This window comes from Lissotriton vulgaris, chromosome 2_2, assembly GCF_964263255.1.
Source record: "Lissotriton vulgaris chromosome 2_2, aLisVul1.2, whole genome shotgun sequence".
NCBI lineage: Eukaryota > Metazoa > Chordata > Amphibia > Caudata > Salamandridae > Lissotriton > Lissotriton vulgaris.
This window is the reverse complement of record NC_141688.1, coordinates 299953173-299969781: the sequence shown is the minus strand read 5'-3', so window position 1 is coordinate 299969781 and position 16609 is coordinate 299953173. Positions and strand designations below refer to the sequence as shown.

General features: G+C 45.4%; 1 protein-coding gene across 1 annotated transcript in view; it reads right to left on the bottom strand.

Moving 5' to 3' along the window:
- Nucleotides 1–16609, bottom strand: part of LOC147729346 (embryonic protein UVS.2-like) — a 34920-nt gene that overhangs the window by 11623 nt on the left and 6688 nt on the right. Inside the window, exons 6-10 of the mRNA XM_086959624.1 lie at nucleotides 10174–10349; nucleotides 8313–8394; nucleotides 6471–6598; nucleotides 2076–2191; nucleotides 406–631 (exon numbers count right to left, since the gene is read on the bottom strand). Of these exons, the coding sequence (XP_086815750.1) occupies nucleotides 406–631; nucleotides 2076–2191; nucleotides 6471–6598; nucleotides 8313–8394; nucleotides 10174–10349 (728 nt within the window). The remainder of the gene's footprint in view (nucleotides 1–405; nucleotides 632–2075; nucleotides 2192–6470; nucleotides 6599–8312; nucleotides 8395–10173; nucleotides 10350–16609) is intronic.

Here is a 16609-nt window from a genome sequence, read left to right as displayed (position 1 = left end):
GATCCTTCTCCCTGTCTGAGAGCCCCTTGACACCAAGGACTGTACCATTGCTGTAGGAGGCCTCTGGGTCCTTCTCCCTGTCTGAGAGCGGCTTGACGCCAAGGACCGTACCATTGCTGTAGAAGGCAACGGAGTCCTCCCTCCCCTGTCTGACAGCGCCCGACACCAAGGACTGTGCCATTGCCATAGGAGGCCTCCGAGTCCTTCTCCCTGTTTTTTTTTTTGACAATCAATTTTTTTGAGTTTTGAATTTGAATTTGACAACACACAGCACCATTCAGAGCTACGTAGTACATTAGCAGGATAGGGGAAAAACACATCGCAATGACATCGAGATCACAGAAAGAAATCCAGAATAGCATTTCTTCTCCATGTTTAAGAGTGGCCGGACACCAAGGATCGTACCATTGCTGTAGGAGGCCTTGAACCCACTGGCCGTGATGGAGCCGTCCGTCACAAACTCCAGCAACATCTCATTTCCGGAAGAGGTGAATGGCTGGAGCTCTCCGGTCCCACATGCTTTGCTGAGTAAGACTGGGGCTGCCTTGTTGTTGCCATCGTAAATTGTGAGGTAGTCAGAGGCGCAGTTTGGGGATGACTGGAGATCGAAGGCATCAAACTGCAGAAGAATCTAGAAGAAAGAGCAGTGAATTAGACACACAATTTCTAGAGTTCCTTGAACTTTCTAGCCTCCATTTGTTTAAAAAGGGATGTTTTTCAGTTTTTTAAAGTTATCCCAGACTAGACTCAGTTGGTAATTTTGCATTGACTATCGGCCAATGCATGCATCCCTGTACCTCGACTCTTTAATTCAGTGACTGCTTCCATCTTTGGCATCCTTCACCACAATCCCTCCACTTTAACTGTGTGTTCAAAGAGACAGGACACCCTTATGCTGTCCTTGATCTTCGTGTTTTCTCTCTTGGTGCCTCTACTTGGAACCAAACCTCTGATGATGCTCAGGTACCTCTTGTGAAGAAGGTATACACTGGATACTTGATTGCTTGTGCTAAGCTGAGGCTGTCAGTCAAGTTAAAGGAGTAACAGAGATAGCTAGGCTGGTGTAAGCTTCAAGACGCCTGGCACAGATGGTTCCTCACTGGGCTCATAGTGAAGGTCCTATACCTCTGTGGCACTGCCTCTGGATTATCAATACCCTCTGTCCTACCTTTGAGTGTGAGTGATGCCCAACAGAAGACCAATTAAACGAAGATGGCTGCCACCCTACAGATGAAATCTCATGTTGGGTTTCCACATTGGGAAGAGAAGCTTAAGCTTAATGCAAGGGTTATACATTAGAATATCGAGCAGAGAAATATCACACACAAAAACAGTGTAGCCAGAATATCAACAATACAGCATCCACAGTATGTATAGCTAAGTAAAGATTAACTACTCTCCGCATCACCTTAACTTGAAGCCATATATCTATATACTGTCAAGAAAAATGTGAAATTTAGATTAGTAAGTCTATACTTATCTATACATATATTGACCATAACCATATTTTAGTTGCTGATATTTTGGCTATGATTTTTTTGTAGCACTATATTCCAAACCCAATATTCTTGTCCCATACACTCAGAGGATAATACCGCAACCCAGTATTCTCTCCTGCTACACTGTTCATCAATAGATTTACCCTTACATATCCATATCCTCTGGGGAACTACAATGGCATTCTCTCTCACCTTTGTTTACTGCCCCCTTGTGGCATTTCTTTGAAGTGAAATTTGAACTTGCTCAGGGTCTAGCTTACTTGCACCATGCAGACCCACGCTTTAACCCTTATTCCGTCTTCTCTGCTGTGACAGTACTACTATAGGTTTAAATAACAACCACTAATCGGTTGTCTCAGAAGTTCTGTGGCAATGGTGCTGTCATCATTAGACAGAACATTTCTAGGACAGATCCTGCTCCTTGCTGAATTACCACTCTAACCATAGTGACCTGCCTCAGCAGCTTCCTCTGCCACCTGTCAATCAGGCAGGTCCTAACCCAGTGCACTACTCTAAGCTTGACCCCCCCAGTCAGCTAGGACTCTGGCAGGAGGAAAGCGTGACTGGCTACATTACCTTATCAGAAGGCACTCGGATCAGGTAGACACAGTTAATGTTGTTTGGGTACGAGGAGGGGTTATTTGATGACTTCACAGTGCCGGTCGGGTCAGAGAGAAGAGTGCTGCACTTATCTGAAACCAAATATGAAAATGAAAATTCTTTAAAAAGTGATGTTTTGAAACTTTACAATGACTGTGACAGGTTCCACAATCTACCAGCTCCTACATGGAATTTCTCAGTTGGGCTCACCAGTATTTAAGCAGGTATCTTATACCTCCTCCAAGAAGAAGCCCCTTGACCGATACAATGATCTCTGTGGACAATCAGCACTCAGTGCAAGTTTTAGCAAGTATTAGCAATGATCTGTACTCACACAAGAACATAGGTAGGCACCGAAAACTACATTCAGTGTTGACACCAACTGCCCTGGTGCAGATACATTTGCAGTGGAGATAGGATCAAAAATAGAATATTTCTATCTCTCCACTTTCCCTTTTCTGGTCTTCAGTGACATGTATCCAGGTCAAAGAAATATACATGGTGTAAAGCTATAAAGCCACTTAACTTCTAATGATAAAAAGACATAACACTCAACGGCAGGGACATTTTCAAACCTAGGAATCCAAATGTCAAACACCATAAAGGGAACAAACAGGGCCATAGCAGAACTCTAACATTAAGCCTGGAACTCCCTTATAAGAGGAAGATGGTTCCATAAAGAAGTAATTTGTGCTTGCGAATTCCAGGGTCCACTGAATGTATGCTGGGAGTTAAATGCTGAGATAACCTTACAAAATAAATGCTGGGAGGCAATCATGAATTGAATGCAGACAGCTCACCAGTGATAAATGCTGGGATCCAATCAGGGGATAAATGCTGGGATCCAAACAAGTAATACATGCTGGGATCCACTCAAAGGATAAATGCTGGGATCCAATTGAGGATTAAATGATTGAAACCAACCAGGGGATAAATGCTGGGATCCAACCAAGGAGTAAATGCTGAGATCTTTTCAAGGAATAATTGCTGGAACCCAGTCAATGGATAAGTGCTGGAATTCAATCAAAGGATAAATGCTGAGAAACAATCAGGGGATAAATGATGGGATCCAATCAGGGGATAAGTGTTGGGATCCAATCAAGCAATAAATGCTGAAATCCAACAAGGGGATAAATGCTGGGATCCAATCAGGAGATAAATGCTGGGATCCAATCAAAGGATAAATGCTGGGATCCAACCAGGGGATAAATGCTGGGATCCAACTAGGGGATAAATGCTGGGATCCAATCAAAGGATAAATGCTGGGATCCAATCAAAGGATAAATGCTGGGATCCAATCAAAGGATAAATACTGGGATCCAACCAGAGGATAAATTCTGGGATCCAACCAGGGGATAAATGCTGGGATCCAACCAGGGGATAAATGCTGGGATCCAATCAAAGGATAAATGCTGGGATCCAACCAGGGGATAAATGCTGGGATCCAATCACAGGATAAATGCTGGGATCCAACCAGGGGATAAATGCTGGGATCCAACCAGGGGTTAAATTCTGGGATCCAATCAAAGGATAAATGCTGGGATCCAATCAAAGGGTAAATGCTGGGATCCAATCAAAGGATAAATGCTGGGATCCAATCAGGGGATAAATGCTGGGATCCAATCAAAGGATAAATGCTGGGATCCAACCAGTGGATAAATGCTGGGATCCAACCAAGGGGTAAATGCTGTGATCCAATCTTGGGATACATGTGGGAACTCAATCAGACAATACAATTTGGGATCCCAATGGGCACTATTTGATGAGATCAAATCAAGTGATACATTCTGGGATCCTATCAGGGAATAAATATTGGGATCCCATCAGGGGATAAATGCTGGGATCCAACCAAGGAGTAAATGCTGAGATCTTTTCAAGGAATAATTGCTGGAACCCAGTCAATGGATAAGTGCTGGAATTCAATCAAAGGATAAATGCTGAGAAACAATCAGGGGATAAATGATGGGATCCAATCAGGGGATAAGTGTTGGGATCCAATCAAGCAATAAATGCTGAAATCCAACAAGGGGATAAATGCTGGGATCCAATCAGGAGATAAATGCTGGGATCCAATCAAAGGATAAATGCTGGGATCCAACCAGGGGATAAATGCTGGGATCCAACTAGGGGATAAATGCTGGGATCCAATCAAAGGATAAATGCTGGGATCCAATCAAAGGATAAATGCTGGGATCCAATCAAAGGATAAATACTGGGATCCAACCAGAGGATAAATTCTGGGATCCAACCAGGGGATAAATGCTGGGATCCAACCAGGGGATAAATGCTGGGATCCAATCAAAGGATAAATGCTGGGATCCAACCAGGGGATAAATGCTGGGATCCAATCACAGGATAAATGCTGGGATCCAACCAGGGGATAAATGCTGGGATCCAACCAGGGGTTAAATTCTGGGATCCAATCAAAGGATAAATGCTGGGATCCAATCAAAGGGTAAATGCTGGGATCCAATCAAAGGATAAATGCTGGGATCCAATCAGGGGATAAATGCTGGGATCCAATCAAAGGATAAATGCTGGGATCCAACCAGTGGATAAATGCTGGGATCCAACCAAGGGGTAAATGCTGTGATCCAATCTTGGGATACATGTGGGAACTCAATCAGACAATACAATTTGGGATCCCAATGGGCACTATTTGATGAGATCAAATCAAGTGATACATTCTGGGATCCTATCAGGGAATAAATATTGGGATCCCATCAGGGAATAAATCCTGGAATCCTATCAAGGGGTAAGTGCTGGGATACACTCTGGGAATATGTGCTGGTGTCCCATTTGAGGACAAATGCTGAGATCTGATCAGAGGAGAAATGCTAGAATTGCTGGAGGAGGGAACAAAGCCTGGAATGCAGCCGGATAAATGCTGAGATTTCATCCTATCAGCAGGAAGAACAGAGAGTGGCGATTGGAGCAGATTTTAACCTCTCAGCAAGACAATAGGACAGTTTTAGTTGCCTGCCTTAGATGATGATGGTGAAAGTTCTTTATTTTGGCTGAGACTGACAGATTTATCACCCTCATTCTACACAGTGGAGTACGACCTACTGCTTGACCAGCTAAACAACGGCGCCCACTGTGTTGGATGCAGCTCTAGAATGGTTTTGATAATTTCCTGACAGGTCAGACACTAAGTGTCAGGAGTGGGCCGTTCAAGTCATCAGAGTAGAGGTTTGAAGGTGGGGTGCCCCAGGGTTCACCCTTCTCTCTCACTATTTCCCTCCCCTGTCCTTCAAGGCACTTTATCTATCATTAGGACCGGAGATCTGAATATTGTTTGTTTGATGATGACATACTAATCTATCAGCATATGTGTGGGGCCTGAAGGACAGGGTCATTGTCCTTAAACAAGGCCTAAATAATGTGGCCAGGTGAATAAACAAAAGTGGGCCCAAGTTAAGTGGAGCAAAATCTGAGATGCTCTGCATAGGATCATGTCACAGGCTCCTGAATAACCTCACTTTTCCCCCGGACTTTATTTGAGATCCTACGCACCTTCACTAAGACATCTAAAAGGATGGGGGTCATCTGAGAAACAGAATTGAACGTTGAGGCTCACATCAGCTCTGTAGTGATTTAGGTTTATTCAGCTTAAGACAACTGCAACAGACATTGCCCTACATCCAAAACAAACATCACAAAATCATGTCGGGTTCACTGACTGTTTCACATATGGATTAAACCAATTCCTTTATGAGTGGGATTCCAAAAATCTAATTACTAAGAAGCAACATGTACAGGACATGGTCACATCACATGTTTTAAAACAAGAGATACATTGTCATTTGATCAGCAGGCTAGACTTCATTGGTACCCATCCAAAAGCCCTATCCAAAAAGTCATCATCTTCAACACAGCATTCCTTGTTTTTAAGTGCATCAAGGAAACGGCCCAAGACTGTTTATGGGGTAAAACCACTAGACATCTTCCCTCCTGCAACTCAGGATCTTGTGGCTTATATCTTCTTCACAATGCAAGTACTGATATTCAGTGGAAGAGAGACGGCAGATTCTTGCAAGTTGGCCCATAGCTTTAGAATGTAGTGCCACTGGATATTAAGAATAGACATACTCTGCTTACCTTTAGGAAAGCCTTGAAACATTCATGTGTGTTCTTTTCTGGAGCACTTACATGTATATAGTATTTTATGCTATTATTTACGGAGCCTGGCGCCTAAACACAATAATTTATTCCATAGAGTGAGCTCTAAAAATAAACTAAAAATAAAAGTCCCATTTTAGTTGAAGTTGAACTACAATAATAAAAAAACATAATAGAACCAGCTAGAATTAAAATATGCTGAGACTGCTGTGGAATTTCAGACTATTCATGCATACATGCACTCCTTACCGCACTGATACAGGGTGTTGAGTTTGGAAACATCCAGGTTGCTAAGCCCATTTCTCTGTCCAATGGGTCTGTCAGGATTTGGCTTGGGGATGATGCTCGGCTGTCCAAATTTGTTACTGAAAGAATACCTGGGGTAAGGAAGACCTTACAGTTAAAGCCTATCATGTTTGTGCCATTATAGTTCATTATTCACCCATAGAAATCTACAGAAAGTCTAGCTGTGGGTCAAATATTTGGAGATTACTTAAAACGTTGAATGTCTAAATTTAGTCTCAAAGAATTTCCTGAACTAACCCCTGCAGATCCTTCCCTATCCTGTCTAGAACTTCAGAGCTTTCCATTTATTGAGCCTCCAAGGCATGGAGGACAGAATACATCCACCTTAGCACCTTCACCCTCACTCAGAGCCTCAGATCTTCAAAAGCACTGATTTGAACAATTCCTCCTGTCAAGTCTCACAACATTTCTGCTTTCAACAGAGGATGACTTTAGCATTTAGGTATCATCCTCCTGTCATTCATAAATAAAGGCACTACCACTCTAAACCGAGCATGTTCACCAACTGAGACAGCATTTACCTGCCCTTCTTTACCCATGGACTTTCCACTCTATGGTAACATGTGCTGACACAGCCATGACTCGCCTTCACGTTCTTACCCTCCTCATCTACGGCAGTTCCATACTGTAGCACCCATGTTCACCAACCCAGCCATCGTTCCATACCCTGCTTCACATACAGAGTGTTAATCCTGACCAATCATGTTCACCAACGCAGCCATGCTGGCACTAATCTTCCTCCTCCATGGACATTCCACTCAGTTGGAACTCGTTCACTGACAAAGCCGTGAATATACTGCCCTGTTTCACTTTCATCCTCCTAAGACGCATCTACATTCTGGGTGCTCACGAACACCAACGCAGCCATCTTTCCGTTGCTCGTCTTCCCTTCTAATAGACAGAGTCAAAACTCTGGTGGTTTTCTTTACATATAGAACTTCCAATATGCACCAGGCTCTGCTTCCTTGTCCCCTCTCCCACCATCAAAGGTGAAATACACACTGCCCTCCACTTCCCAGGTTCAGCAATCTCAGTAATGATTAAAAAGATTCAATTAATATGTGATCAAAATCACTGGGTGTGAGTTAGAGTTTGATGGATGGAGGGTTAGGGGGGGTGTCAGTGGACATTAGCTATGCCACTCTAACTGTACTCCATCTGCCAAATTTAGACAGGACCGCCAGCTCATCTGTCATCTCTACACAATAAAACAAACCACCATCACTGCGGTTCCTTCCAATTACTAAAAGATTTAACCCAGGTTGCGGGGGTCGTTATTGTTTTCTCCCTGTCCCTCAATGCTAGGTTTGGTGATGGACAGGGAAAAAAGATATTACACCGTCCACCCTAAATAGGGCAGGCATTGTCATGCCATTCCTCACATTGCCGCTACTCCATCGGGCTGTCAGAGGAAGTATTTCATCAACAGAACAAACAGGGGCTCTGTAGACGAGGTACTTAGTGTTCGCCCATCTTTAACCTTTTAACCGCGGCGGTAATTCCGCCACGGTGCGGGCGTTTTCGTGCGCGGGTGGGGCGCCGTCGGCCAATGGCCAACGGCAGCACTGGGGAGGTAGTGCGGCCGTCGGCCATTGGCCGACGGCAGCAGGGAAAGGGTTAAATGAAGCGGGTGTTCCTAGGGTTTGGCGGGAGGGAAATCTGTCATGTTTGCAAAGGAGTACCCTGTCCACCAAAATCTTAATCTTGTTCATTTTCTATATGTGAAAGCCTTTAATGAGTGGTTTAAATAGAAGATCTCTTCTTAGCTGAGCATTGGATACTTACATCCCATAATGCATCACGGAGGAGTAGTCGTACTCCAGGCCAAGGTTGTTGGTGTTCTCTTTGTTAAAGTTGCCGATGTTTTCTGTTAAGAAGAGCAAAGAGTAAAAATGAGTTAGTGACGACTGAGCCTGACAGGGCACATTTCAATGATGAGAAGGTCCCAGCTCACTGGGGGTGGTGCTCCCTTGTGCCCTTGCTAGGGTTAGAAGTGGTCCAATGGCAGAGCTGTGAAACTGGGAGCATGTGGGGGTGGTTCATATCTGAGCCTCAGCACCAGATCGAAAGGCATGAGATATGAGGTAAATCACTTCATCGCTTTAGCACGTGACCTGCAGCTGTAAAACTCAAAATATAAATCCTATTTGATGAAGATCACCATATTGCCTCAAGTGAGGTTCACACAAAATAAAAGCCAGTGCCTACATACCTCCTGGAGTGATGCACTGGAGTTTCGACCAATCTTAAAGATAACTCCCAATGTCTTTTTGAAGGGAAAATCATCATTTGTTTTCCTTATGAAACTTTTTTGCCTCAATGAGTGATCCAACCCCTTTGATAATCTCCAGGGTGCACCCTGCGCCTTACATTGTACGGTATTGTATCATAGTTGCTTTTGTTTGGATTTTACTATCCTTGACAACGCACTGAAGCACTTTATGCCAGGGAGCGCACTGCTCTAGTCACCCACGGTTCAGTGGTTCATCCAGTGGTTGTTGGTTACTGGGAGTAGTCTTGTGCTCTCAAGAAAACTGTACAATGCATTTACTCCAGCTTCGTTGAGGAACTGAAAACTATTAGGAGTTAGTGGTGCTCATTTCGGAAGTGGAGGGGGTATGTGAGTTGTAATTGATGCCTTGTGGGATTAAATCATGAAAGAGGAGATTAGGTATTGTTAGTTTGCAGGAATGACTTTCCAAGCAGAGGTGATTTTTCTGATAATTTGGAATAAAATGAGGACATTAGCAAAAATGCAATTATAAAGATTAGGGAAAACATGCCTGCGACTAAAAGTAGGTTGTGCGCAGAGAGAGGAGACGTGCATTCGAAGGAAAGGAGAGGGGAGATTTTCAGGAGTGGTGCACAGGTCTTAATATGCAACAACCCATGGGTTTTGACATAAATCCCTATCTACAAAAAACTGTCGACAGGAATTTGGGCCAAAATTCTGCGCCTCGTCAAGGAAAGTGCAACAGGGTGAAAATCTTGTATTTCTCTTTCTTCCCACTTTGCATGTGAGCTGCATTGCACAGCACACATATAATGTGTGAAAAGTCTTAAAGCATAGCTTTTATATTCAAAGGGACCAGTCCCAGCACAAAAACGATGGTTCAGACAACGCAGACACTCTAGCACCATGGCGCAAAGGTCTCTGTGGTGGTGAATGTCTGCCTAAAGACTGCCAACAGCACTGGGAGAGAGCAGAAGAGCACATCTTAGTGTTGCATTCACACACTGCAGCGCAGCAACTTAACATGATGTGCTGTGAGGACAATGCATGACTTCTGTGTCTCTCTGTACCCCGTGTCTCTGTAGCGCGGCACTGCAGTTAGCAGTCACTGATCTTCATGATCAATTTCAAGAAAATGCATTTTAAACATGGGTCTAAATTTAGCCTGTGCCAAACATTTTTATGTAGGCTAACAGCAAATGGTTTGCTTTAGTTAATGACCTCAGCAGTGGTAACTTTTGCAAAAAGGACACCACACTGCTTGTAGAAAGGATGTGTTGGTGGGTACCTTTGATCAAACATAAGCTGAGCAAATCAGATATCCAAATCAATGCCCTGGTGAGCCCATCAGGAATCTGAGTTGTACTCAGTTTTCCCTCTCGGGGTTAAGTGGAGCCCAGGGGTGTCACTGACCAGGCGCGATGTTCTCCGTCATGATGGTCACATAATTGTCGCGGTCGCTGCGGCTCTGCTCGTGGTAGAAGCCCAGGGCGTGGTTCAACTCATGCTGGATGGTTCCTCTGGACATACATCCCCCGGAGAGAGATACCTGCTGTCCTCCCCCTGTCTTCCCAACGTAAGACCAGCACCTAGGGGAGAAGATGAACCAGAGAGATCCATAAATCACTGCAATAGCATTCTCGGAGTACGAATATCACAATTTTAGTCCATTCAAGGCATCGGCCTGTGCATCTCCTCTCTAATTGTAGTGATCTGCAAGGGAGTACGGATTCTAGGACAGTGACAATGTGCAGTCTAGGTTGTGATAAAAGACCTTGCATGCAAAGGAAAGCTGTGCCATCCTGAACTAGTGTGATTCATTTCTGGCCTGCTAGGGTATTGCCTGAGGTTGTATTGAGGCCACATGAGCACCTTAGACCTTCTGTGTTTTAGGTGTTCTCTATATTAACTCCTCTGCTTTCCTCTGTGTTGGTGCAATTCACATAAAAAAATAACAAAAGATCCTTTCTACTGGATTTTTTTGTTGTTAATTGTGTGCAATCATTGTTATTGTACTGTGAGTTCCAAACCCTCAACCACCTCCTGGAGCAAGCCTTGGCTACTCAGCCTTGCTGCTCTTAAGAAGTCACAAGCACAACAGAAGTAATTCAGTTGTGGTTCAATGGAACCTGTGTCCCTGGGATACAAGTGGGAAACGATGTGGCACAGTACGCACCACCCACTGATACCGCTCAGTAACCACTGACAGCCCCAGAAACCTTAATAAACTCTTAACAGTTTATTGAGAACAACTGTAAGAAGAGTTTCATATCCAGACCTCAGTGGCCACCCTCAGCACTGCAGGGGTGGCTTCTTTCAGCTAGGGAATGCAAGCTTCAGCAAATGGAACACATCCACTACTGATTAAATTTGAGGGACATGTGATTCTCAGACAGAAATACACCCCATGCTACAAGATTGAGAGAAAGGGTAGACAGACATAAAGAGGACCCAGTGATGGGGGTCTCTACACAACACACGGGATTGAACAAAGCATACAGGATCCAGCGATCAGAACATTAGGAAATTAACAGGCCTACAGGAACAAGCCACCTCACCACCTCTCCACTAGGGAATAAACAAAGCATACACGATCGAACACCCACACCACTAGGGAATAAACAAAGCATACACGATCCGACACCCACACCACTAGGGAATAAACAAAGCATACAGTATCCAGCCATCACAACACAAGGGAATAAACAAAGCAGACAGGATCTGCCATCACAACACAAGGGAATAAACAAAGCATAAGCTCTAAAAATCATAAAAAAGTAAGTAGACCTGCTGGTCTAGTAGGTAGAATAATCTACTCAACCTAACTGTAATATACTTGACCCATACTTGCTGGTCTTAAATTGTGTGATCATAGTAAAATATTTTGTTTTAATGAGCCACCTTTTTCTTCATTATCACATCTTCAAGTTCTCTACTGCTGCTGTACAAAAGACTAACCATTTGCTCCGTGTATAATAAGAATCAAGCCCACATATAGGGTACACATGATCCCAGGTTTGCCTCCTATTTCACTAATAGCATTGCTATCTGGGCATGAATATTTCCCAGTTCATGTTTAAAAACTCACTTTTCATTAATATATTACTAAAGCATGATGTGGTATTGCACTGTCATTCACACTAGGGAATGAACAAAGCATACAGAATCCAGCCACCACAATACTGAGAAATGAACAAAGCATACAGAATCCAGCCACCACAATACTGAGAAATGAACAAAGCATACAGGATCCAGCCATTAGAACACAAGGGAATGAACAAAGTACACAAGATCCAGCATCCACAACACTAGGGAATAAATAAAGCTGCAGAATCCAGCAATCACAACACTAGGGAATGAACAAAGCATACGGGATCCAGCAATCACAACACTAGGGAATGAACAAAGCATACGGGATCCAGCAATCACAACATTAACGAATGAAAAAAGAATACAGGGTCCAACTATCAGAACACAAGAGAAAGTACAAAGCATGCAGGATTCAGCCATCAGAACCTCTAGGGAATAAACAAAGTATGCAGGATCCATCCAACACAACACTAAGGACTGAACAAATCATACAGGATCCAACCGTCAGAACGTCTTAGCTATTTATAGTCCAGAGGTCCCGACATTGAGGGCCTAAAACATTCGGTGGGATTGTATGGAACTGCAGATCTGTTATACAGAGTCGACAGACCCTTATGGTATACTGTCACCAAGAGGTCAAAGGACATTTGGTATTATTTCACTCAAAGGGGTGATTCTCCATGGAAGGTACACCTCTAAATCCACATCACATTGATAGTCTTTCACCAAGAGCCCTCTGCCCATGGAAAGTCTTTCACTGAGAGCCCCCTGCCCATGGAAAGTCTTTCACTGAGAGCCCTCTGCCAATGGAGAGTCTTTCACTGAGAGCCCTCTGCCAATGGAAAGTCTTTCACTGAGAGCCCTCTGCCAATGGAGAGTCTTTCACTGAGAGCCCTCTACCAATGGAGAGTCTTTCACTGAGAGCCCTCTGCCAATGGAGGATCTTTCACTGAGAGCCCTCTGCCAATGGAGAGTGTTTCACTGAGAGCCCTCTGCCAATGGAAAGCTTTTCACTGAGAGCCCTCTGCCAATGGAAAGTCTTTCACTGAGAGCCCTCTGCCAATGGAGAGTGTTTCACTGAGAGCCCTCTGCCAATGGAAAGTCTTTCACTGAGAGCCCTCTGCCAATGGAAAGTCGTCTTTCACTGAGAGCCCTCTGCCAATGGAAAGTCTTTCACTGAGAGCCCTCTGCCAATGGAGAGTCTTTCACTGAGAGCCCTCTGCCCATGGAAAGTCTTTCACTGAGAGCCCTCTGCCCATGGAAAGTCTTTCACTGAGAGTCCTCTGCCCATGGAAAGCTTTTCACTGACAGCCCTCTGCCAATGTACAGTCTTTCACTGAGAGCCCTCTGCCAATGGACAGTCTTTCACTGAGAGCCCTCTGCCAATGGAGAGTGTTTCACTGAGAGCCCTCTGCCAATGGAAAGTCTTTCACTGAGTGTTCTCTGCCCAGGGAAGGGAATGTTCTGCACATACTTTCCAGACATTGAGGGTCACAACTCGTAATAGGCTATGTCACTAAGTCTCCGCAAACCAGTGACACCTCTTTAATGGATGCTCGCAGCCCACTGAGAACCCACAGTCAATGGAAAGTATATAATTTAAAATCCACAGCGCATGTAAGGTCTTTCACTGTGAATCCACAACCCATAGAGGGTCATCATGGACAGTTGAACCCATGGTGTGCCTGTAAATTAGAGGGCACAGCCCCTGTGGCTACACCAGTGAGAGCTCACAGTACATGAATGACCATTCACTGAGGCACAAAAAAACATGCAGGGACTCTAAGTGGTGGTCAGCAGAGCAGCCCAGTGGCAATCACATACTGGGGGCTTTCAGCCCATGTAACTAATTATCAAGTTTTTTTTAGATTAACCTAAAATGATATACTGTATAGATTTAATATTGTAAACAAAACCTCTATATCCCTTAAAGATATGCATGCCAATATATAGTCCCATTTGAGTGCAGTGTGAATCAATCGTGGTGCTGCATTTTGTACATGTTGTAATTTGTAGATCAGAAGCGCAGGAAGACCAGTACAGACCGAGTTACAACAATCCAGTCTACTTAATGTCAAGGACTGGGCCAAGATCTTCTGGGAGTCAAAAGGCAGAAAGGGGCAATGTTTCCGGAGTACTTTCAACATAAAATAGCAAGTGCATATGAGTTTGGAAATTTGAAAACAAAAAGAAAAATTTAAATCAAAAATCACTCCCAGATTGCGATCTGATTCAGTTAAATTTTAAGTGGGATCAAAAGGGCTAGGCCACCAGGGAGAGGGTCACACATCTGGTTTACCAATCTGAAGGTCTCAGTTTTAGTGGTAGTTCTCATTCAGGAACAGCAGCCCCAAGGAATCAAGTAATAAAGAGATTCCCTGAAGCGATCTGTTCCACGGCACATTTAGGGGCAGATTTACGACTTCTGGTGCATCTCTGCTAATCAGCAGAGATGCGCCAGAAGAGTTGCAACACATCTGCCCACCCATGCACATCCATTGATGCACCGCATTTACAACGCGGCGCACCGGCGCTCGGATGGGCAGATGCGTGACGCATCCCCATCGGAAATGCGTCACATTGCTGGAGTTGCGTCGCAAGCGGGACGGAGCTCCAGCAAGGCTCGGTGGGTGAACTATCTCTAACATGCTGCGTCAATCCTTACGCCTGCTTCAAGCAGGCGCAGGGTTTTGATGCAGCATGGCCCTTAAAGTGACTGAGTGAAATCTTGTAGATTTCACTCAGATACTTTTAGGAGGCGTTCCTGTGCCGGAACGCCCTCCCCCTGCACCAGAACGCCCACATGTGGAGCAGGGCTTTACAACATGACACATCTCCCAGATGCGTCACGTTGTAAATACCCAGCAGCATGGTGCTGGCTTTGCGCTGCCGCTGCATCACAAAAGTGACGTAACGGCGGCGTAAAAGAGGTGCAAGGGGTTGTGAATCTGCCCCAAAGTTTAGCGTAAGCACAATGGGACATGAAGCTGAACAACCATATTTCATATCAAGAGGACAATTTTTTCTAGTGTCAACAAACACACTGGTGAATGTAAATATTTTCACTGCACTACCTTTTGCCCCATTCTATGCATCTTAACAATGCGGTGTGCGGATATATTGTTCTAACTTGCGTCCTAAACGAGCTGGAGATTATGAATGATAATTCAGCTTGATCTGTTTCAATTGGGGAACATGGCAGTTAACAGTAAGTTTAAGTGATTGAGTCCAGTCTGGTGTGAGACTCAATTTAGGATCACTTCTGCTGGACAACCTCGCTAACCTCGGACTCAAGCAACTGGTGAACACCCCCACCCACTACGCCGGCCACACGCCTGACCCCATCTTCTCCTCCAGCAAACACATCTCCTTCAGTCACTCCACCGGACTCCATTGGACTGACCACAGCTGCATCCACTTCAGCTTCAGAAAAACCACAACCCACCACCACCCGCAACAGATTCCTCGCAGGAGCTGGAGCAAGATCACCACCGAGCAGCTCGCCACCTCCCTCCGCCAGAACCCTCCCACCAGCACAAAGGACCCCAACGAAGCAGCCAAAAACCTCACACAGTGGCTCACCAACTGCGCAGATGACCTCGCACCACTGAAGAACCCTCCCAGCAGACCCGGCAGCAAGAAAGCCCCCTGGTTCACCGACAAACTCAAGATCTCCAAGAAGAACTGCTGCACCCTTGAGAAAGCCTGGCGCCACGACCAGACCACAGACAACATGACGGCCCTCAAGCACGCAACCCGCAAACACCACCAACTGATCGGCACCACCAAGAACAACTGTACAACAACGCCCACAACAGCAAGGAACTCTTCAGCATCGTCAAAGAGTTCTCCAACCCCAGCGACATCACTCCCTCGCAAGACCTCTGTGACTCACTCACCTCATTCTTTCACCGCAAGATCGCCGATATACACAACAGCTTCGGCGCACCAACCACGCACCCAACCACTGAACCAACGCCCTCCACCACCACCATCTGTGCCTGGACCCCGGTCAGCACTGAAGACACCACCCGCATGATGAACACCATCCACTCCGGATCACCAACCGACCCCTGCCCCCACCACGTCTTCAACAAGGCCGACTCCATCATCGCACCCCATCTCCGGGACATCATCAACACCTCCTTCAACACCGCCACCTTCTCGGAGATCTGAAAGCATGCCGAGCTCAGCGCCCTCCTGAAGAAACCAACAGCGGACCCCACCGACTTCGAGAACTACCGCCCCATCTCGCTCCTCCCTTTTCCTGCCAAAGTAATCGAGAAGTCCGTCAACGCCGATGACACCCAGCTGATCCTCTCCCTCACCAACGACCCCGTCACTGCCAGAACCAGCCTACACGAAGGGATGAAAGACGTCGCCGAATGGATGAAGAACAGGCGCTTGAAACTGAACTCAGACAAGACGGAAATCCTCATCCAGGGACCATCGCCCTTCGCCTGGGACGACTCCTGGTGGCCCCCTGCCCTGGGCACCACTCCCAAAGCAACGGACCACGCACGCAACCTGGGCTTCATCTGGACTCCTTCCTCTCGATAACCAGACAAGTCAACACCGTCTCATCATCATGCTTCAACACTCTGTGCATACTCCGCAAGATCTTTCGTTGGATCCCCACCGAAACCAGGAAGACAATCACCCAGGCACTCGTCACCAGTCGGCTGGACTGAAACACCCTCTACGCCGGAACCACAGCCAAACTTCAGAAAAGAAAAGAAAGAAAAGAAAAGACTCCAGC